This window comes from Spermophilus citellus (assembly GCF_964194105.1).
Source record: "Spermophilus citellus genome assembly, chromosome: 2".
NCBI lineage: Eukaryota > Metazoa > Chordata > Mammalia > Rodentia > Sciuridae > Spermophilus > Spermophilus citellus.
The window spans coordinates 179,435,434-179,459,446 of NC_138183.1; the positions used below are offsets into that span (position 1 = coordinate 179,435,434).

The following is a 24,013-nucleotide window of genomic DNA, read 5'->3' on the forward strand; positions in this document are numbered from 1 at the left end:
TTTAGAATGAAAGGAAAACACGTGGCTTAAGGCTGCCATTTTTTTTTTTGACTCACAGGAGGCCCCTCCTTTTAGCTCACTATCACTATTTTGAAAATTCTTTGTTCTCAATGATCTCAAGGTTTTCAAAAAACTCACTGTCAGCTATTTTAATATCCTTTCTTTTGTCTATCTATGATCTTTGCAATCAAGTAAAAAATGTTCAATCAAATCCATACCCATTCAAATAATGGTCCAAAAGGGCAGGATAAGACTGATAAAATGTGTAATAACAAATCCCATTAGTATGTACAACTATAATGAGCCAATAAAAAACTGTGGGGAAAATACGCTTTTTGCTAATTCTCCTAACAGTTTCTGCTATGTCACTGTTATAGTTTAAATATAAAATGACCCCCAAAATTTGATGTGTAAGAGAACAAAAGAAAGTTGAGAGATGAAATGATTGGGTTATGAGAGCCTTAGCCCAAGCAGTGCATTAATCCACTGTGGTATTAAATGAGTAGTAACTGGAGATAGGTAGGCAGTGACTGGAGGAGGTGGGTCACTGAGGGCATACCTTTGGGATTTATATTTTGTCATTCTTGATTGCCAAGTCCTAAGCTGCTTTCCTCTGTCACACCCTTCTGCCATGATATTTGCTTTATCTTGGACCCACAGCTCCCAAGCCGGCAGTCTATGGCAAATGACCTCTGAAATTGTGAGCTCCCCAAATGCTTTTCCTCCTCTAATTGTTCTTGTCAGGTCTTTTGTTCATAGAGACAAAAAAAAAAGCTGACTCAGACAGTCATATGGTATATAAATAGCACAGGGGAAATTTATTCTTTAATCCCCTGTTTACTCACGGATGAAATGGAAAAGAATCCATCTACTCTTTTTTTTTTTTTTATAATTGAATGTGTGTTTATTTTATTTTATTTTTTTTTTTTACATTTTTTTTATTGGTTGTTCACAACATTACAAAGCTCTTGACATATTATATTTCATACATTAGATTGACGTGGGTTATGAACTCCCAATTTTACCCCAAATGCAGATTGCAGAATCACGTCAGTTACACATCCACAATTTTACATAATGCACTAATAGTAATTGTTGTATTCTGCTACCTTTCCTATCCCCTACTATCCCCCCTCCCCTCCCCTCCCATCTTCTCTCTCTACCCCATCTACTGTAATTCATTTCTCTCTTTGTTTATTTTCCCATTCCCCTCACAACCTCTTATATGTAATTTTGTTTAGCAATGAGTGTCTCCCTTCATTTCCATGCAATTTCCCTTTTCTCTCCCTTTCCCTCCCATCTCAAGTCTCTGTTTAATGTTACTCTTTTCTTCCTACTCTTCCTCCCTGCTCTGTTCATACTTCCTCTCATTATATCAAAGAAGACATTTGGTATCTGTTTTTTAGGGTTTGGCTAGCTTCACTAAGCATAATCTGCTCTAATGCCATCCATTTCCCTGAAAATTCTATGATTTTGTCATTTTTTATTGCTGCATAGTACTCCATTGTGTATAGATGCCACATTTTTTTTTATCCATTCATCTATTGAAGGGCATCTGGGTTGGTTCCACAGTCTAGCTATTGTGAATTGTGCTGCTATGAACATCGATGTGGCAGTGTCCCTGTAGCATGCTCTTTTAAGGTCTTCAGGGAATAGTCCGAGAAGGGCAATAGCAGGGTCAAATGGTGGTTCCATTCCCAGCTTTCCCAGGAATCTCCAAACTGCTTTCCAAATTGGCCGCACCAATTTGCAGTCCCACCAGCAATGTACAAGTGTACCCTTTTCTCCACATCCTCGCCAGCACTTGTTGTTGTTTGAATTCATAGTGGCTGCCAATCTTACTGGAGTGAGATGGTATCTTAGGGTGGTTTTGATTTGCATTTCTCTGACTGCTAGAGATGGTGAGCATTTTTTCATGTACTTGTTGATTGATTGTATATCCTCCTCTGAGAAGTGTCTGTTCAGGTCCTTGGCCCATTTGTTGATTGGGTTATTTGTTATCTTATTGTCTAATTTTTTGAGTTCTTTGTATACTCTGGATATTAGGGCTCTATCTGAAGTGTGAGGCGTAAAAATTAGTTCCCAGGATGTAGGCTCCCTATTTACCTCTCTTATTGTTTCTTTTGCTGAAAAAAAACTTTTAAGTTTAATTAAGTCCCATTTGTTGATTCTAGTTGTTAACTCTTGTGCTATGGGTGTCCTATTAAGGAATTTGGAGCCCGACCCCACAATCTGTAGATCGGAGCCAACTTTATCTTCTATCAGACGCAGAGTTTCTGATTTGATATCAAGCTCCTTGATCCATTTTGAGTTAACTTTTGTGCATGGCGAGAGAAAGGGATTCAGTTTCATTTTGTTGCATATGGATTTCCAGTTTTCCCAACACCATTTGTTGAAGATGCTATCCTTCCTCCATTGCATGCTTATAGCCCCTTTATCAAATATAAGATAGTTGTAACTTTGTGGGTTAGTCTCTGTGTCCTCTATTTTATACCATTGGTCCACCCGCCTGTTTTGGTACCAGTACCATGCTGTTTTTGTCACTATTGCTCTGTAATATAGTTTGAAATCTGGTATCGCTATACCGCCTGATTCACTCTTTCTGCTTAGAATTGCTTTTGCTATTCTGGGTCTTTTATTTTTCCATATGAATTTCATGATTGCTTTATCTATTTCTACAAGAAATGCCGTTGGGATTTTGATTGGCATTGCATTAAATCTATAGAGAACTTTTGGTAATATCGCCATTTTGATGATGTTAGTTCTGCCTATCCATGAACAGGGTATATTTTTCCATCTTCTAAGATCTTCTTCTACTTCTCTCTTTAGGGTTCTGTAGTTTTCATTGTATAAATCTTTCACCTCTTTTGTTAGGTTGATTCCCAAGTATCTTATTTTTTTTGAGGATATTGTGAATGGAGTGTTTTTCCTCATTTCCATTTCAGAAGTTTTGTTGCTGATATACAGAAATGCCTTTGATTTATGCGTGTTGATTTTATATCCTGCCACTTTGCTGAAGTCATTTATTAGTTCTAGTAGTTTCTTTGTAGACCCTTTTGGGTCTTCTAGGTATAGAATCATGTCATCTGCAAATAGTGATAATTTAAGTTCTTCTTTTCCAATTTTTATGCCTTTAATTTCTTTCGTCTGTCTAATTGCTCTGGCCAGTGTTTCGAGAACTATATTGAATAGAAGTGGAGATAGAGGGCATCCCTGTCTTGTTCCGGATTTTAGAGGGAATGCCTTCAACTTTTGTCCATTCAGAATGATGCTAGCCTGAGGCTTAGCATAGATAGCTTTTACAATGTCAAGGTAAGTTCCTGTTATCCCTAGTTTTTCTAATGTTTTGAACATAAAGGCATGCTGTACTTTGTCAAATGCTTTCTCTGCATCTATCGAGATGATCATATGGTTCTTATCTTTAAGTCTATTGATGTGGTGAATAACATTTATTGATTTCTGTATGTTGAACCATCCTTGCATCCCAGGGATGAATCCTACTTGATCATGGTGCACTATTTTTTTGATGTGTTTTTGTATTCGATTCGCCAGAATTTTATTGAGGATTTTTGCATCTAGGTTCATTAGAGATATTGGTCTGTAGTTTTCTTTCTTTGAGGTGTCTTTGTCTGGTTTCGGGATCAGGGTGATGTTGGCCTCAAAGAATGAATTTGGAAGAGCTCCCTCTTTTTCTATTTCCTGAAATAACTTGAAAAGTATTGGTATTAATTCTTCTTTAAAGGTTTTGTAAAACTCCGCTGTATACCCATCCGGTCCTGGGCTTTTCTTGGTTGGTAGTCTTTTGATGGCTTCTTCAATTTCATCTATTGATATTGGTCTGTTCAGATTGTCTATATCCTCCTGACTCAGTCTGGGCAAATCATATGACTTAAGAAATTTATCGATGTCTTCACTATCCTCTATTTTATTGGAATATAGATTTTCAAAATAATTTCTAATTGTCTTCTGTATTTCTGTAGCATCTGTTGTGATATTGCCTTTTTCATCCCGTATGTTAGTAATTTGAGTTCTCTCTCTTCTTCTCTTCGTTAGCATGGCTAAAGGTCTGTCGATCTTATTTATTTTTTCGAAGAACCAACTTTTAGTTTTGTTAATTTTTTCAATAGTTTCTTTTGTTTCAATTTCATTAATTTCCGCTCTGATTTTAATTATTTCTTGCCTTCTGCTACATTTGCTGTTGTTTTGCTCTTCCTTTTCTAGGGCTTTGAGTTGGAGTGTGAGCTCATTTATTTGTTGGTTTCTTCTTTTTTTGAGGAATGACCACCAGGCGATGAACTTTCCTCTTAAAACTGCTTTCATTGTGTCCCATAGATTCCGATATGTTGTGTCAGTATTTTCGTTTATCTCTAAGAATTTTTTGATTTCCTCCTTTATGTCTTCTGTAACCCATTGATCATTCAGTAACATATTGTTCATTTTCCATGTGATGTAGGATTTTTCCTTCCTTCTTTTATCATTGATTTCCAGTTTCATTCCATTATGATCAGATAAAATGCATGGTATTATCCCCACCCCTTTATATTTACTGAGGGTTGCCCTATGGCATAATATATGGTCTATTTTTGAGAAGGATCCATGTGCTGCTGAGAAGAAAGGATATCCATTTGATGATGGTTGATATATTCTATATAAGACAGTTAAGTCTAGGTTATTGATTGTGGTATTGAGTTCTATAGTTTCTTTATTTAACTTTTGTTTGGAGGATCTGTCCAATGGTGAGAGAGGTTTGTTGAAGTCTCCCATAATTATTGTGTTGTGGTCTATTTGATTCTTGAATTTGAGGAGAATTTGTTTTTTGAATGTCGCAGCACCATTATTTGGTGCGTAAATATTGATAATTGTTATGTCTTGTTGGTGAATGGTTCCTTTTAACAGTATATAATGACCTTCTTTATCCCTTTTGATTAACTTAGTCTTGAAGTCGATTTTATTCGATATGAGGATGGCCACCCCTGCTTGCTTACGAGGACCATGTGCGTGGTATATTTTTTCCCATCCTTTCACTTTCAGCCTGTGTATGTCTTTTCCCATCAGATGTGTCTCCTGGAGGCAGCATATTGTTGGATTTGTTTTTTTAATCCATGATACCAGCCTATGTCGCTTTATTGGAGAGTTTAAGCCATTAACATTCAGAGTTACTATTGATATGTGGTTTGAACTTCCATCCATGTTTGATTGTTTATCCTTTTTTTAAAAAAAAAAATTTAGTTTGTCTCTCCATGATTGTCTTTCCCCTTGCCCTCTGTCTTTACTGCGACACTTCCCACTGATGGTTTTGGTTATTGTTTTTCATTTCTTCCTCGTGTAGTGTTTTGCTCAAAATGCTTTGCAATGCTGGTTTTCTGGCTGCAAATTCTTTTAACTTTAGTTTATCATGAAAGATTTTTATTTCGTTGTCATACCTGAAGCTTAATTTTGCTGGATACAGAATTCTTGGTTGGCATCCATTGTCTTTTAGTGTTTGAAATACATTGTTCCATGACCTTCTTGCTTTCAGTGTCTGTGATGAAAAATCCGTGGTTAACCGTATTGGTTTACCCCTAAATGTAATCTGTCTCCTTTCTCTTGTAGCTTTTAATATTTTCTCTTTGTTCTGTATATTGGATATCTTCATAACAATGTGTCTTGGCGTTGGTCTACTGTGATTTTGTGTGCTCGGTGTCCTGTATGCATCTTCAATTTGTATATCTGTTTCCTTTTTTAATTCTGGAAAGTTTTCTGTAATTATTTCATTCAGCAGGTTTCTCATTCCCTTGGTTTGAATCTCTGTACCTTCTTCTATCCCGATGACTCGTAAGTTTGGTTTCTTCATGTTATCCCATAACTCTTGGATGTTTTTCTCATGATTTTTTACCAGGCTTTCTGAGTTGGCTAGACTCTTTTCAAGATGGTATATTTTGTCTTCATTATGTGACGTTCTGGCTTCTACTTGCTCCACTCTGTTAGTGATACTCTCAATTGAGTTTTTAATTTGGTTTATCGTTTCCTTCATTTCTAGAATTATTGTTTGATTATTTTTTATAGTCTCTATCTCTTGTTAAAGATGCTTAACTTCTTCTTTTATCTGTTTGTGAAATGCATTCTCAATGTGTTCTTTCGCTGCTTGAATTTGCTGTCTTGTATCCTCTTTAAGGTTCCATTCCATCTGTCTTAGGTGTTCCTTGAGTTCTTTATATGACCATTTTTCTGATGACTCTAGGTCCTCCTGAATATTTAGGCTGTCCTGCGTTGTTTGTACTCCTTTTATTCCTTGTTTTTTGAAGCTGCTCATGTTGCTTCTTGTTCTGTTTGACTGCTGAGTTACTGTTTACTCCTATAAATTAGTTTGATGCTTGGGAGGAAAGGTATTTGAAGGGAAGGGAAGAAGTCTCTAAAGAGAATGAGAGTAGGCAGGTAGAATTCAAGAAAAAAGGGGGGTTAAGAAAAATGAGAAGACTAAAGAAGAAAAAGAATAGGAACTAAAAAAGAAAAAGATAAAAAAATAATAATAATAATTTAAAAAATTTAAGTTAAAATTAGTAGGAAAAAAAAAATTAAAAAAAATATTTTGTAAAAAAAAATTAATAAAACAACAAGAAAGAAAAAATGAAAATGAAAGAAAAACCTAAATCAAAAAAAAAAAAGGAGAAAAGAAAAAGAAAAAAAAACCTAATAAATGCAGTCTTAGAGTTTGATTAACTTCTCTTCCAGTAGATGGCGCTGTGCCCACCAGGTCAAGTTTCTCCTGTCAATACGCGGGAACCAATCACTGTGCAGCAGCTCTTCCCAGACTGGGCGAGTCTCCAATCCTGAGTGTCTAGGGCCTCCTCTTGTGTCTAGTCACTTCCCACTTTTTCTCTAGCCAGGCCCCTCTCACCACAATACTGGCTACACGCCAAGTCTGCTGCTCCCGGGAGCCCTGTTTTCATGAACGACTGGGCACACTCTTCCAGTTTGCCATTCCCTCAGACCCTAAGCTTGTAGAGTTTGGGGCTGAGAATCCTCAGCGGCTTTTACTTGCCCTCTGGTATCCACTTCCCGTAGGTGGTGCAAGAGACCTCAGCAGTCAGCCCTGGTGGGAGCAGTATTTCCGCTTGCGGGACCCGCACCACCTCTGATTCCCTCGGGCTGGCTGTAGCACTCACGGGAGAGCTGGGAGGGGCCCTTAGGGAGAGCTGGGAGGGGCCCTTAAGGTTTCCCCGATGTGTGGAGAGGGAAGGCTATGGGATCACACACCTGTTTCAACGAAGTTATCTCCTCCGCAGCAGTCTGATGACACGGTTTCCCTTTGCCGGGAGACTAATTCAACGGGTGGGTCCTTCTCTCCCAAGCCCCGTTTCAAACCTGTGGCCACTACTTATGAAGGCTCGGTAGGCATTTACCTTCGTATGATGAGAAGGGCTGACCAGTTGTTTCAGCGGGATGAATTAATGCCGAGTCATAGCTGTTTGTCTGCGGGAAGCAGGTGACCAGGAGTTTGAATTCAGCGGGTCAGAGCTCAGTGCGTGTTCTCGGATCACTTGGATTTTAAATTGTCGCTCATCTTATCAGCTGTTTCATATAATTCGGCATCTCATTCGCACGGTGAAGAGTCTGCTCTATGGTGCTCCACGGGAGGCGGCGGTAGCAGCGGCGGCGGCAGCGGTGGCGGCCTTGGGGACCCCCGGGGAGGGGATGCGGGTTGGGGGAGGGGAGGCGGCGCCTCAGGGCCGCGCGGTCCGGGTACCGGACACACAGGAGAGCGAGCGGGGTGGGGGAAAGAAGTTGAGATCTAAATTTAGAGACTGAGCTTGGGAGGAGAGACGGCTGGGGAGAAAGAAGCAAGGCGGAAAGGCGGAGAGGAGAAGGGGAAGGAGAAGGAGAAGGGGCTGAGGGAGCCGGGCGGCTCGGGCTGCAGCCTTACTGCTCGCGCTGAAGTTGTGCTGTACTCCCTTCACCTTGGCTGGATTAGTTGCTGATTCACTCCACCTAGGCCCCTTTCTTGACACGGTGCTGGGTTTTTGTCGACAGATGAATATGTGTTTATTAACTGAAGAGCATTTGCAAGAATTTTGGTGAGCCCCGTAAGACCTGTTCAAGCCAGCTCCAACCTGCCGGTACCAGTACCAGTACTTCCACCAGCACTATCTCCAGCAGCAGCAATGGCAAATGTGCATCTCCCATCTACTCTTTAGAGTAGATGTGAAGACTAAAGGAAATGCGCCACACAGAGTAACTGGAAAAGTTCCCGGCATACAGAAAAGTAGTCAATATCTGTTTGATACTATCAAATGACTCAATTTACCTTCTCAACATTATTTTCTGTGGTTTATACCACTCAAGAGAACTCAGAATTCTAAAAATACACTGTACACTGTACACAGGGTCTAATCCGATATGATGAAGATTTCCTAGATGCCCATCAATAGATGAATGGATAAAGAAACTGTGGTATATTTTCTTGTTATTCTCTCAGCTTAGAATAATCCCTGCCCATTTCTATCGGCTATCTGCCTTCTCATCCTTCAAGTATTGCCTTGTGGTTTTGATTATACTATTCACAAATCATTGCTTTTCTTCTCCCTGCTATTCTAGGATTTTACCTACTTGTCTTATTACCCAATGCTTTATACTTTTTTGCACAGTTACCTTACTTCCATTTTAGATTTGGGGTTTCTTCAGATCTGAAAGGAAGTCAGTCATTTTTGTGTCACTAAAGATGATCATAAGAGCTATGAAGTTGGTAAATTTCACTCATTTGCTCATTTTATTTTCCTTATGTCACATTGTTTCATAAATTATCCATGAATATAATTAAACATTAATGTCTCTTGAATGTCCCTTTCCCAATGGTTTTGCTGCTTCTCATTGCTGGCACTCATGTGTTGGAGTGAAAGCACAGTGTAGTGAGAGGAGGACTTCCTTCACTCCTTGTATTGGTGTTTATATTGGGCACTTAAATTCTCTTAGAATTTAAGTGTCCTCACATCTTTCTAGATAAATAAATACTTCCCTAATAGCAGGTTGATTAGCAATATTCCATTGTGTATATATACCACAGTTCCTTTATCCATTCACTTATGGTGGACATGTAGGTTGGCTCCACAGTTTAGCTATTGTGAATTCAGCTGCTGTAAACATTGGTGTGGCTATGTCTCTGTACTATGCTGTTTTTAAGTCCTTTGGATATAGACAAGGAGCGGGATAGCTGGTTCAAATGGTGGTTTCATGCCAAGTTTTCTGAGGAATGTCCACACTGCTTTCCAAAGAGGTCGCACCAATTTGCAGTTTCACCAGCAATGTATGAGTGTACCTTTTCCCCCACATCCTCTCCAACACTTATTGTTGCTTGTATTCTTTTTTTTATTGGTTGTTCACAACATTACAAAGCTCTTGACATATCATATTTCATACATTAGAATCAAGTGGGTTATGAACTCCCATTTTTACCCCAAATACAGATTGCAGAATCACATCGGTTACACATCACATTTTTACATACTGCCATATTAGTGACTATTGTATTCTGCTACCTTTCCTATCCTCTACTATCCCCCCTCCCCTCCCCTCCCATCTTCTCTCTCTACCCCATCTACTGTAATTCATTTCCCTCCATGTTTGTTATCCCATTCCCCTCATAACCTCTTATATGTAATTTTGTATAACAATGAGGGTCTCCCTCCATTTCCATGTGATTTCCTTTTTTTTCTCCCTTTCCCTCCCGCCTCATGTCTCTGTTTAATGTTAAACTTTTCTTCCTGCTCTTCCTCCCTGTTCTGTTCTTAGTTGCTCTCATTATATCAAAGAAGACATTTGGTATTTGTTTTTTAGGGATTGGCTAGCTTCACTAAGCATAATTTGCTCTAGTGCCATCCATTTCCCTGCAAATTCCGTGATTTTGTCATTTTTTAGTGCTGCATAATACTCCATGGTGTATAAATGCCACATTTTTTTTTATCCATTCATCTATTGAAGGGCATCTGGGTTGATTCCACAATCTAGCAATTGTGAATTGTGCTGCTATGAACATCGATGTGGCAGTATCCCTGTAGTGTGCTCTTTTAAGGTATTCAGGAAATAGTCCGAGAAGGGCAATAGCTGGGTCAAATGGTGGTTCCATTCCCAGCTTTCCCAGGAATCTCCATACTGCTTTCCAAATTGGCCGCACCCGTTTGCAGTCCCACCAGCAGTGTACAAGAGTACCCTTTTCCCCACATCCTCGCCAGCACTCGTTGTTGTTTGACTTCATCATGACTGCCAATCTTACTGGGGTGAGGTGGTATCTTAGGGTGGTTTTGATTTGCATTTCTCTGACTGCTAGAGATGGTGAGCATTTTTTCATGTACTTGTTGATTGATTGTATGTCCTCCTCTGTGAAGTGTTTGTTCATGTCCTTGGCCCATTTGTTGATTGGGTTATGTGTTTTCTTATTGTCTAATTTTTTGAGTTCTTTGTATACTCTGGATATTAGGGCTCAATGCCAATCAAAATCCCAATGGCTTTTCTTGTAGAAATAGATAAAGCAATCATGAAATTCATATGGAAAAATAAAAGACCCAGAATAGCAAAAGCAATTCTAAGCAGGAAGTGTGAATCAGGTGGTATAGCGATATCAGATTTCAAACTATATTACAGAGCAATAGTAATAAAAACAGCATGGTACTGGTACCAGAACAGGCGGGTGGACCAATGGTACAGAATAGAGGACACAGAGACTAATCCACAAAGCTACAACTATCTTATATTTGATAAAGGAGCTAAAAACATGCAATGGAGAAAGGATAGCATCTTCAACAAATGGTGTTGGGAAAACTGGAAATCCATATGCAACAAAATGAAACTGAATCCCTTTCTCTCGCCATGCACAAAAGTCAACTCAAAGTGGATCAAGGAGCTAGATATCAAATCAGAGACTCTCCGTCTGATAGAAGAAAAAGTTGGCTCCGATCTACATATTGTGGGGTCGGGCTCCAAATTCCTTAATAGGACACCCATAGCACAAGAGTTAATAACAAGAATCAACAAATGGGACTTTCTTAAACTGAAAAGTTTTTTCTCAGCAAGAGAAACAATAAGAGAGGTAAATAGGGAGCCTACATCCTGTTGCTTGTATTCTTGATAACTGCCATTCTGGCTGGGGTGAGATGAAAACTTAGAGTAGTTTTGATTTGCATTTCTCTAATTACTAAAGATGTTGAACACTTTCTCATATATTTGTTGATTATTAGTATATCTTCTTCTGAGAAGTGTCTGTTAATGGGCTAAGTGTACCTTACCCATTTATTGATTGGGTTTTTTTTGTATTAAGTTTTTTGAGTTCTTTATATATCCTGGAGACTAGTGCTCTATCTGATGTATATGTGGTAAAAATTTGCTCCCATACTATAGGTTCTCTCTGTACCTCAATGATTGTCTTTTTTGCTTTTTTGAGAAGCTTTTTAGTTTGAATCCATCACATTTATTGATTCTTGATTTTATTTCTTGGGCTTTAGGACTCTTGTTAAGGAAGTCAGGGTCTACTTCGACATGATGAAGATTTCCTAGGTGCCAATCAATAGATGAATGGACAAAGAAACTGTAAAATATATGTGTATATATATACATATATATAGTATTATTCAGCAATAAAAAAGAATAAAATGATAGCATTTGCTGATACATGGATGTAGTTGAAGAATATTATGCTAAGGGAAGTAAGCCAATCCAAAAAAAAACTAAAGGCTGAATGTTTTCTCTGATTAATGGATGATTATGATGGTGGGGCATGGGAAGAATGGAGAAACTTTGGATTGGGCAAAGGGGAGAATGAGGAGGGGTTATAAGGATATGAAAAATGGTGGAATGAGATGGACAGCATTACTCTAAGTGCATGTATCATTGCACAAATGGTGCGTATCTACACTGTGTACAATAAGAGAATTGAAATGTTGTACTCCATTTATGTATGATGAGTTGAAATGCATTCTGCTGTCATGTACAACTAAGTAGAACAAATGAAAAATTCAAAAATAATAAAAGGTTTATTAGTAATGCATGTGAAGAATATGAATGTAGCAGGTTTCCTGTAGGGAGAAACATTGCCATCTACCCCTGATTTGCCCAAGAGACACTGATATAGTCCTACTTAGGAAGATTATTTAAAACACAGATCTGATACCAAACTTAGGGTTTTATACAACTATCTTAATCGGAGACATAGCAATAAACATTGTAATCATCATTATAGTCATTATTATTGATTAGAATTAAAATCAAGATTTTCACAAATTTTCTACTAGTATGAAGCTCCCAAAGAAAATTACAAAACTGCCATTGCTTATCTTATGCCATCCAGCACTAGTCTCTTTAATCTCATAATAATTCTTTGGTGTATTTTGATCATGATATTTCAGATTATTAATGAACTGAGATTCAGGAAATTTAAGCTAACTTCCCAACTAACACCACAGTTAAATGGCAGAGTCATGGCTGAAAAATGTCCCCATTCTAACTTTAGTGTTCTTTCATGGTTGCCAGGTGCAAAGTGTCCTATATTAAGCAAAATGGATATAAATTCAAAGGTCATGTGATGATAAATTGGTGATAAGCTAAGAAGCATAATATAAATGCCCAATTCAAAGTGTTTGAAGATAACATTGCAGAAAAAGAAGCTTCTGTACTACCATAAAAGAAATAGATCACACTACATTCAGTAATTTATCAAAAAAAAAAAAATTGCCCTTTACCTGAATCTTGGAGGTAGCTGTATTCATAGCCCAGCTCTTTGGATGAAATAAAAAAGTCACCATTTCTGTAGAGAGGAATGAAAGGAACCATGTAGGATCCACGGTTATGTCCAATGGGTGCATTGGCTTCTGGATAAACTTCTTGAAGAGGGCGATGCCTTCGGAGCCACTGTTCAAAAATACTGCAGACGGAAGGATTATTTAGATTTATAAATGTATTGTTTATGACCAAATTATGCTACATGCATGTACAAGTATGCCACAATGAATCCTGCTATTATGTATAATTATAATGCACCAAAAAAGAGAAAAAATAATGTTTATAAAAATATACATACATATATTATATATGCAATATATATATATATATATATATATATATATATATATATAGTTTCTCTATGTATGTACATATGTATATATACATATTTGCAGTTCTGTGGATTGTACCAAGGAATTCATGCAAACTACATTCTCAAAATAAAATAACAAGGTCTATATGAAAATCCCATGCTAATATTATTAATAGCTTCTAACTTGAAAATAGTTCATAAAGTACAAGTTTATGTTAGCAGGCCCTGAGGAAGTTCATTAGTTTGGAAGAAATTTGAGGGTAGCTTTTTAAAAAGTCCTAGAAGAATGAAACTGACACAACTAGTTTAGAACTTTCAGAATGTGGAAAAAATGTAATTATTGGTTGAATGAAAGAATACTAGATCTGGGGTTAAAGAACTCTCCTGAGGCCTACCTCCATATTTTAATAGCTATATGCTTAAAATCACTGAACTTCTTGGGAAATTAGACTCCACATACTTAAAATGAGAGTAGTAATATCTTCCCTACTAGAGAATACTCTCCCTGCCTGTGTTCAATGCAATAACTAATATATTCTTTTTTAAGAAGGTGCTAAATAAGCAAGTTATTTTTACTTAGCTTAAAATTTTGGCTAGAAGACTAGTACATGGTAGGGAGAGTATTCTCTAAAAAAGAAAAGGATAATGCTTTAAACACAAAAATAAAATTTGAAAAACCATTTTCAAACATTTTGAAGAGAACAAGGAAATAGTGATCATTTTTTTTCCACAATGGAAAATAATTTTATTTATTTAGAGAATCTGGACTTTTCTGATCTGAGTTGTTATTTAATTGTGGATTAATTAATGAATCAGCCCTGCAAATCCAGCTTATGAATACAAAATATTTTCTAGTTAGCTCCAGTATTAAATTTGTGTTTACTGAGTACCTAGTGTAGACTCTCACACTCACATAAAAATCTGACACATGTTGGTTGTGACATGGGAGATTTGTAAAATATCTTAACCTGTTAGAAATTTATTTTCTTTATCTGAGTAATGAAAATAATACCATTGTCATGAGGATATTGGGAGTCTTAATTACAAGGACACAAGATGCATAGTTAGGAGTTTGACAGGTGATGAGCAGAAGTTGCCCCTCTCCCTGCAGGCCTTTTTTCTTCCTCTACTTTCTCCTCATTGTTATGCTCTATGAAATTTATGACTGGTGAAGGACATGAGATGTGCTGTAATAAATGCCAAAGCCGTGTATATTTGAGCAAGGTCTTTGGTGATGGTGATGATTCTAATAAGCATAAATGGGAAAGCGGATTTTAAACGTTTGTTTTTTCTGTGTCTCAGTTGTCTCAATTGAAATTAGAAACTGGATTAACAAACTCCTAAATTTATGCAAATCCTATAATTTTATGAATTAGTATTTTCATTCTTATTTTAATTTTATTTATGAAAGCCTTATCTTCTCATTATAAGTAATTTTGAGACTACAAAATAAGCAGAGGAGAAAAATTTGCATTTTTCTATTTTGTTATGGTTTTAAAAATATGCATGTATAATGACGTATGTCTTTTGCCAAAAAAGGGAACATTATATGACAGATAATAATTCATAAGACACTTTATTTATATAAATCCATGTGTTTTCAACTGGTAAATTTACTTTTTAATGATAAAGAGTGTTAAAATTGAACTGATTTAAGAACATCCCAATATACAGTGAGTCACTAGATAAGTGCTTGAAGCAAAAAAAAAAAAAAACCTTTTGTCAATTGAGAGAAATGACTACTATAGTTTAATTTATACTCTTGTTTCTGCCAAGAAATGAGAATTCTTTACCTAAGTAGGACAGGAACATCAATTCTTAGCACTAAGAGAGTTAATGGATGAGACCATTAAAGTGTTCACCCACCCCATCAACCTTTTAAAATGAAGGTTTAATCTTGATTAAACTCTTCATCAGTGGTTCTCATTTTCAGTTAATTTTGTCACACTGTCTAGAATGGCTCCCACTGGAACACCACTATGTTACTTAGAAAAGCACACTGACATTTTGGAAAGAAAAGGTCTTCTTATCAAAGACTCATTTAAACTGTATCTAGACAGTTTTCTGGAAATCTGAACAAGCTTGAAATTCATAACAGAGGAATCAGGAAAAACTAAGAGATCACAGATGGAAACATGGAGGGATGTGTCTTGTGGATGAAACAACATGGGACCTCTGGATGCAGATCTGACATGTGAAGACTATAGTGACTTTCATCTCTACAGTAAGGAAAAGTTAGACAAAACTGAAAATCAGGAACTTCTGTTGGACTCATGAGAAACTGAGGTTACATGGCAAACTGCCAACTCTAAAATTATAGAGGAAAGGAACAAGACCGAGATCTGCTTATCAGGAGCAAAAGCAGCCAGATCCACAAAATGATAGGGACACTTTCACTCTTGAAGAATAGATGGAGTCTGGGTCTAGACTAGTGGTGAAAGAAACTCCTGCCTCAGGCTCAGTCTTAAAGGGCAGTAGAGGACATGTGAGAAATTTTTGTATATTTTCCCTAGAGCAGTAAGAAGTCACTGTTTGTATCTGGGTAAATGGGTGATCACATGAAGAATTAACATTCTTAAAGGTTACAAAGACTACACTGTTGAGAAAGCATTGAAGGTTAATCTATGGCCTCAATGAATCCCCCAAAGATCATGTGGTAAAATCAATCCCCAGTGCACCAGTGTTAGGAGATGGGCCCTAAAGAGAGAATGAAATCTCAAAGGCTCTGCTCTCACAATAGATAAATTTGGTTATCCCTGGAATCAGTTAATTATTCCAAGAAAAAGCTTGTCGTAAAGCGAGTTTGGCTCCCTCTTGCTTTCTTGTGCTCTGTTATGCTTCTGCCTTTCACCAAGGATGCCTCAGCAAAAAGGCCCTTGACAGATGGCAGCTCTTCATCCGTAGACTTCTAGCCTCCAGAACTGTAAAAAATAAATCTCTTTCTCATCAATTATCCAGTTTCAGGTATCTGAGGCAGAAAGTCAAAGTTGATGGATGTGCAAGGAGCAAGGGAAAAAGATAAAGAAAGCAGGAAGAAAACTGTCCAGCCAAATAATGATGTGTGGAAACAAGCAGAGATGTCATTGTAGAATCTGTTTTCTGCTTATGGTACTGGGCAAGAGGCTTTTACTCCCACAGATGCAGATCACTGAGGGAGGAGTGGAGCATGATGTGGGGATGTGAATATGATTCTAGATGTGAGGTGTTTAGAGATGCTCTGAGACATTCCAGTGGGGATGTCAAGTAGGCAGCCTGGGTTTTTTAGTTTAAATTTTAGAACAAACTTTACTCTGGAAATATAGAACGAGAAGCCATCAACCTCTGTATAATAATTTAAGCTGTGAGAGTAGTGAGAAGTTGAAAATGCTAGAAAACTGAGATGACTTTTCTTAGATGTCATCTTTCTGAAAGACCAGAAGCACAGATGAAATGATTATCATATTGTCCTTGAGGACCACAGCTTCAGATGCTTCTAGCCAATCAAATTCCAGTCACTTAAAATTTCCTGACTAGAAGTGGGATAATAACCAGGCATCTGCTTTCCTATTTTTTTTATTCCTGTGTTTTACTTGTTTTTCATGTAAACCTTATTTTGAAATGGTTATTTATTGAAACAAATCCTAATTTTTATATGATAACAAACTTCTGAATTTATAGAAATCCCTCTATGCCTTTATATCCTCATTTATAGAATAGGGGTGGTATCAACAAATTTAATATGCTTATGAGAACAAAAATGAAAAAATGATCTGAAAACTTGAGCAATAATATTCAAGGGCAAAATGAGATACTATTGATAAAATAACTGATAGAGTCATGGAAAAATAATAGTTTACTTTCTTCCCTCCCAAACCTCTTTTTACAGAGAAAAAAAAGAAAGCTAATCCAAGAGTCACCGCTAGTTAATATCATAATAGGATTGGCACCAACAAGTCTTGACTGCCACTCTGCAGCAGACCCTAGTAAAGATCCTGTTCTGTGTGTCTATGTGGTACAGGAGCATCTCTGCTGATGGGAGTATGTGTGTGCTTCGGTCAAGGTCTGATGGTAGGTACAGTCTCGCGGGGGCCATGTGGAAGAGGTGGTGCTTGACCTTCACTTAGAAATCTAAACTGTTCATTCAGCAACTTCCTGCATTAATTCACATTAAATACCCAAGTGTCCCTTTGCTCAAATGATTCACAGGACTCACAACATTTATACGTAAGGAAGAGCAAGGAAGACCACACAAGATCAGGAAAGGACAAGTATCGGCACAACAAATGATAGCTACAACAAAGGACATCACATAGCATTATGCTAGATCTAGAAAAGACAGAAAAAGAGGAAATAATGAACAACATTGCTAAGAAGCTGAATTAGATGAGAATATCAATGAAACACTGCTTACTTCAGAAATTCAGGTCCACAACCACTGTTTCTTTTATGAATTCAACCTGAAGCAGAGATATTTATTGTTTTCAGAGCAGACACAAGGACATCCAGGAACATCAGTGTGACCAAGTAAGAGCCACAGCTGTTCATTTATCTTGTTTTCTCAGTGCCTACTACATAGTAGGTGTTCAATATTTACCAGATAACCAGTCTCTCTCTCTCTTTGTCTCTCTCTCTCTCTCTCTCTCTCTCTCTCTCTCTCTCTCTCTCTTATAATCTAACCTAGAGGACTAAATTAACAATCAAGAAACTTCTGTAAAACAAACTCCTAATGTATCTTGTTTATTTAAGCCATAGTAAATCAAAGTGTAAATATTTTATTGATTTAATTTCACAAAGGAGAAAATTGAGTTCAAGTGTTTAGTCTTTCCTAATATTCACTCAACTGGAAAGCAATAGAAGGTCTGGGATTCCATTTCAGATTTCTATGGCTTTTACAACCATACCCAGCTGGCAGAGTAGGTTCAGAGCTCAGGTGTTCTATTCCAAGTTTAATACCTTTGCATTAACAAGCCAGAAATTAGTCAGTAATTAGAAATTAAAGCAGAAAAGTGGAAACAAAGCTTTCATGTTTTGCTCCAAATGGTAGCAAGCTTTCAGCATTGTACACAAGTGCAAACTGAGCATCTTTTGTCATTTCTCCTTACCTAAAAAATAGACACTTGATTATAAAAGTGCAAAGAAGAAGTGACTGCACAGTTGCCAAACACTGACAATGATAGTCTAAGGATGTGCGGTTTTTCTGGGTGGGATTAAAATTTCTATTTTTCTTCACAGGCCACAAGGACCCATAGACAACCAGTACTTGCAAGGTGGCAACAGAGATGTGGGGCAAAAAGAATGGTATTGATGTAGACATGAACCTTGAGCTAGCGCTGTTGACTAGCTTGGGACATTCTCTGAGGGGGGTTTCTTTCTTTGTGCCTATGAAGTGACTCTGAACATGCTGAGTGTTATGTAGTGTTACACTCACAGGAAGTGGTGGGGAGTAAAGGTGCTGAAGGAAGAGATATGATATATACTGTTGTGAACAGAGGAAGTTCCTATGGGATGAAGAAACTAAAGGTCAAAACAGGGTGAAGTACAGCTTTATCATGTGCAAAGGTGAAGTTAAAGCAGGAGTTGTCACTTTGGCTCTGGGATTGTAGAGCAAGCCAAGAAGCCTCTTTTTAAGAAAGAAAACCTCTTTTTAAGAAATCCTGTTAGAAATTTCTGGCATTGATTTTGTTAGAAATGAGGGATAATCTGAAAATCTCAGTTTATTTATGTATAACATGTGGATTATAATAAACTTCAAAGAACTGTGAGATATAATTGAGATTAGGTGTGCAGTACACTTAGGACAGACCTTACATGCAGTAAGCACCCAACAATAACTAGCTGTGAATATATTTTTTTTTGCACACAACAGAAATCATCAGTTCTACAGGTTAATACAATAGCCAATGTTAATTTTCTTACATTGGAGGTTTTACGACTCTGTTCTTTGGAAATCTGAGTGTACCATGAGCAGGATAGAGAATGTCCTAACAATGAAGTATGTCAGTGAATTTTGTTTGTTATTTTTAAGAACTAAACAGATTGAATAAAGTCTTGCATCTAGCCCAACAGATTTTGGAGCTCTACTTAACCTCTTAATGCTCATTTCATTTTCAGTAAAACAGGGATTGTAATGTTATGAGAAGAATTATGCCCCCACCTATTGAAGTCCTAACTCCTGGTACCTGACAAAGTCAGAGTTTGGAGATAAGATCTCTAAGGAAGAAATCAAGTTAAAGTGAGGTCATTTGGGTTGACCTAATCCAACCTGACTGGTGTTCTTAGAAGAGAATTTGAACACAGACAGAGGTAAGGCTGTGAAGGTATAGGGAGAAGATTGCCACCTATAAAGTCAAGAAAAATGGCCTTACAAGAAACTAACCCTGCTGACAACTGCATTGCAGACTTCTAGACTTCAGAGTTATAAGAAAATAAATTTCCATTCTTTAAAGCCATCTAATCTGTGGGACTAGCTTATGGCCTCAACAAACTGATAGGTAATAGCATTTACCTCAAAGGACTGTTGTAACTATTAACTGAATTAATACATGTAAAATCACTTAGAGTAATGTGTAGCATAGCATAAATATTCTTATTATTAATGTTGACATTAGACTTATAATTACCATTTGTGAATTTTTCTTTTTCATAATTAAAAAAATGTTATCTACTATATCTTCTGTTCCTTCAAGGCTTATGTCAAATGCTACCTCCATGAAAACTACAATAAGAATTAATCTTCTCCTCCTCAGAATATTATATTTGTGATATTGCATTGCAATTATTTCATTATATGTTACTTTCCAACTTTATAGAGAGCAGTGCTATTGCCTTAATGATCCTTATGCACCCTACATTCACCAGAGGGTCTGCATTCAGATCATTTGCAGAAAGTTCAAATTTTCATCAATTCTTCAAGAGAAGATGAATCAAACATTTTATGTGTTATTTACTTAGTAGAAATCAGAACTGGGCAATGGAAGAATCTAAGAGATGCTGGTGATTTTGACTTGTCTTCTGTGGATTGTGCCATTTACAGATCCACAGCATTTTGTACAGTACATGCCATGTAATAGCACTGTGTCAGGTGCTGGAAATACAAAGTGAAATGAAGTATTGTCCCTGATTTCCAAGAAGGTGAAGTTTGGTCAGTAAGTCAGAACAAAAGAGCATGAATGCCATGAGAGAATTAGGAATGCTGGGGACTTTGACACCTTCAGAGAAAAGACAAGAGTGACAGCATCTGCTTGGATGTAGATGGGGATGTTAGGTAAGGCATCCCTTGCAGTGATGTTTAAAATTATGTTTTGAAAAATGAATAGCAGAAATCTGGGCAAAGTTTTAAAAAAGGAAAGGACTCTCTAGGAAGAGTAAAGCTCAAGAATAAAAGGAGGTGCATGTGGGAAAGAGGCTCTCTCCTCTTAATTAATTAATTTTATTAATTGTTTCCTTTGCTGAGAAGAAGCTTTTTAATTTGAATCCATCACATTTATTAATTCTTGATTTTACTCCTTGTGCTTTATGAGTCTTGTTAAGGAAGTCAGATCCTAGGCCAACATAGTGAAAATTTGGTCCTATATTTTCTTCTCTTAGGAACAGGGTCTCTTTTCTAGTGCCCAAGTCTTTGATCAACTGTGAGTTGATTTTTGTACAGGGTGAGAGATAGAAGTTTAATTTCATTTTGCTACATATGGATTTCCAGTTTTGCCAGCACCATTTATTGAATAGACCATCTTTTCTCTAGTAAATGTTTTTTGCCACCTTTGTCTCCTCTGACATAACCATATTTATGTGGGTTTGTCTCTGAGTCCTCTATTCTGTACCATTGGTCTACAAGTCTGTTTTGGTGCCAATATCATGCCATTTTTATTACTATAGCTCTGTAGTATTGTTTAAAGTCTGGTGTTGTGATGCCTCCTGCTTTACTTTTCTTGCTAAGGATTGCTTTAGCTATTCTGGGTCTCAACTTCCAAATAAATTTCATAATTGCTTTTTCTAATTCTATGAAGAATGTCATTGGGATTTTAATCGGAATTGCATTAAATATGTATAATGCTTTTGGTAGTATGGCCATTTTGACAATATTAATTCTGCCTATCCAGGAGCTTGGGAAATATTTACATCTTCTAATGTTTTCTTCTATTTCTTTCTTTAGTGATAGGACATATAAAGAACCCAAAAAACTCAAGACCAAAAAAATAAAAAAATAAAAAAAACCAAATAACCCAACCAATAAATGGGCTAAGGAAATGAACAGACACTTTACAGAAGAAGAAATACACAATTCACAATAGCTAAACTGTGGAGCCAACCTAGATGCCCTTCAGGGGATGAATGGATTAAAAAATGTGGCATTGGACTTTTACTCAGCAATAAAAGAGAATAAAATCATGGTATTTGCAGGTAAATGGATGGTGTTGAAGAAGATAATGCTAAGTGAAGTTAGCCAATCCCCAAAAAACAAATACCGAATGTTTTCTCTGATATAAGGAGGCTGACTCATATGGGGGTAGGGAGGCAGAGCATGAGAGGATTAGATGAATTCTAGATAGGGCAGAGGGGTGGGAGGGAAAAGAAGGGGGCAGGGGATTAGCAAGGATGGTGGAATGTGATAGATAGTATAATCCAAAGTACAATATGAAGACATGAATTGATTTCAACATACTTTATATACAACCATAGATATGAAAAATTGTGCTGTATACATGTAATAAGAATTGTAATGCTGTCATTTTTTTTTAAATCAATAAAGAAAAAAATTTTAAAAATACAAAATAGGGCTGGGGATGTGGCTCAGTGGTCAAGGGCCCCTGAGTTCAATTCCTGGTACAAGAAGAAAGAAAGAAAGAAAAGAAAGAAAGGTAGAAAGAAAGAAAGAAAGAAAGAAGGAAGAAAGGAAGGAAGGAAGGAAGGAAGGAAGGAAGGAAGGAAGGAAGGAAGGAAAGAAATACAGTTGATCAACAAATATATGAAAAAGTATATGGAAAAAATAAGTCAATTTCTAGCAATTAGAGAAATGTAAATCAAAACTACTCTAAGATTTCATCTCACTCCTGTTATAATAGCAATAATCAAGAATACAGGCAACAATAAATGTTGGCAAGAATGTATTGCAAAAGGTACACTCATACATTGCTGATGGGACTGCAAATTGGTGCAACCACTATGGAAAGCAGTATGGAGATTCCTCAGAAAATTGGGAATGAAACCACCATTTAACCCAGCTATCCCACTCCTTGGTTTATTCCCAAAGAACTTAAACTCAGAATACTATAGTGACACAGCCACATCAATGTTTATTGCAGGTCAATTCACAATAGCTAGACTATGGAACCAACCTAGATGTCCCTTAATAGATGAATGGATAAAGAATATGTGGTATACATACTCAATGGAATTTTACTTAGCTTTAAAGAAGAGTGAAATTATGGCATTTGTCAGTAAATGGTTGGAGTTGGAGCATATCATGGTAAGCAAAATAAGCCAATCCAACAAAACTAAAGGCTGAATGTTTTCTCTAATATGAGTATGCTAACTCACTATAAGGTGGTGGGTATTAGGGAAAAATAGTGTTACCATAGATTAGGTAGAGGGAAATGAAGGCAGGGGAGGGGAGGGGATTTGGGGATAGGAAAGATAGTAGAACAAACAGATATTATCACTGTATGTATATATGTGACTATATGACCAATATGATTCTGCAATATGTACACTCAGTAAAATGAGAAATTATATCTCATCTATGTATGATATATCAAAGTGCATTAATGCATTCTACTGTCATGTATAACTAATTAAAACAAATTAAAAAAATAAAAATAGAATAAAAGAATTCAGGCATATTTGGGGGGCCTTGAAAGAAGTTCAGAAGAACTGAGAGGAAGGGCATCTGTGAGTATCTGTCAGAGAATGCGTTTTAATTCAGAAAATGTAGGGCTTTGTATGGAAAAACTAAGTTCAAATATTACTCTGAAAACGATGAGAAGCCACTGAAGGATTTTAAGCAATGGAGTGAGAGAGTTATGTCTACATAACATGTCTAATTAATGCATAATTGAATGAACCAACAGCTATGTTTGGGGGCTTAAAGTAGCAATCACATAATAAATGAAGGTTCAACTTGTACCAAGACCACTGGGGAAAATGTGGAGTCTTTATCTGAGTTTGAAATAATAGCATCCCAGTATCTCTATTTCCCAATGCTCTTGGCTAATCATGGAACACATTTGGGGATTATTTGAAAATTTTTACTGAATAACAACACTTTCAAAAGAAATGCAGACTTGAAGAGCCTTATTGTCAAGGATGAGTAGCCTCAAATGAAAAGCCTGTTAAGCAACTAAGAAATTCATCTGAAGCCAACCTTAACTGACTATAATTTCAAGTATATACTCTACAACTTCTTAACGTGGCTGAGGATCAGAAAACCAAATCCTAAAGGCATGGTTAGGAGTTAAAATCAGATTAAAATCTCTTAAACTAATGATTAAACTGGAAGGAACTTAGCATAAGAATGAAAAAAATAATTAATAAATTAAAAGTTAACTGAATAAAAGTGGTTTGAATTCTATTTGTCCTTTCACATAAACATTTAAGCATATCATAAAGTGGCAGACACCCTGCTAGCAAGTATTTTGAAGAGGTTCTGGTTATAATGTGTACCCAGGAATAAGATGCATCACACTAAACAGACATTGTGCTCAAATCAAGTGGGTCAGGCCACACTTAGGAGGCATAGCTAATCAGAGTGAATCTATGGGTTTCTTAAAAAGTCAGTCCATTAGGACAAGGATGGGTATAAGTGGAAAGCTGGCTATTTATTTATCTATAAATGGAAATTTTTATTTGGCATTCAAAACATTAGTGCTCTTACCAGTGAAGTCATGAGAGAAAGCTTACTTTATTTATTTAGTCAATAAGTATTCTGTCATGTACCCAGTATATGTCAAGTTCCAAGAATGGATAAGAACTGATACTTTCCTC

General features: G+C 36.8%; 1 protein-coding gene across 1 annotated transcript in view; it reads right to left on the reverse strand.

Moving 5' to 3' along the window:
- The window catches only part of TYR (tyrosinase), a gene marked incomplete at both ends in the record, with an annotated part of 114,944 nt that overhangs the window by 15,871 nt on the left and 75,060 nt on the right, over positions 1-24,013 (reverse strand). Inside the window, one exon of the mRNA XM_081282250.1 lies at positions 12,705-12,886. Coding sequence (XP_081138376.1) covers positions 12,705-12,886 — 182 coding nt within the window. The remainder of the gene's footprint in view (positions 1-12,704; positions 12,887-24,013) is intronic.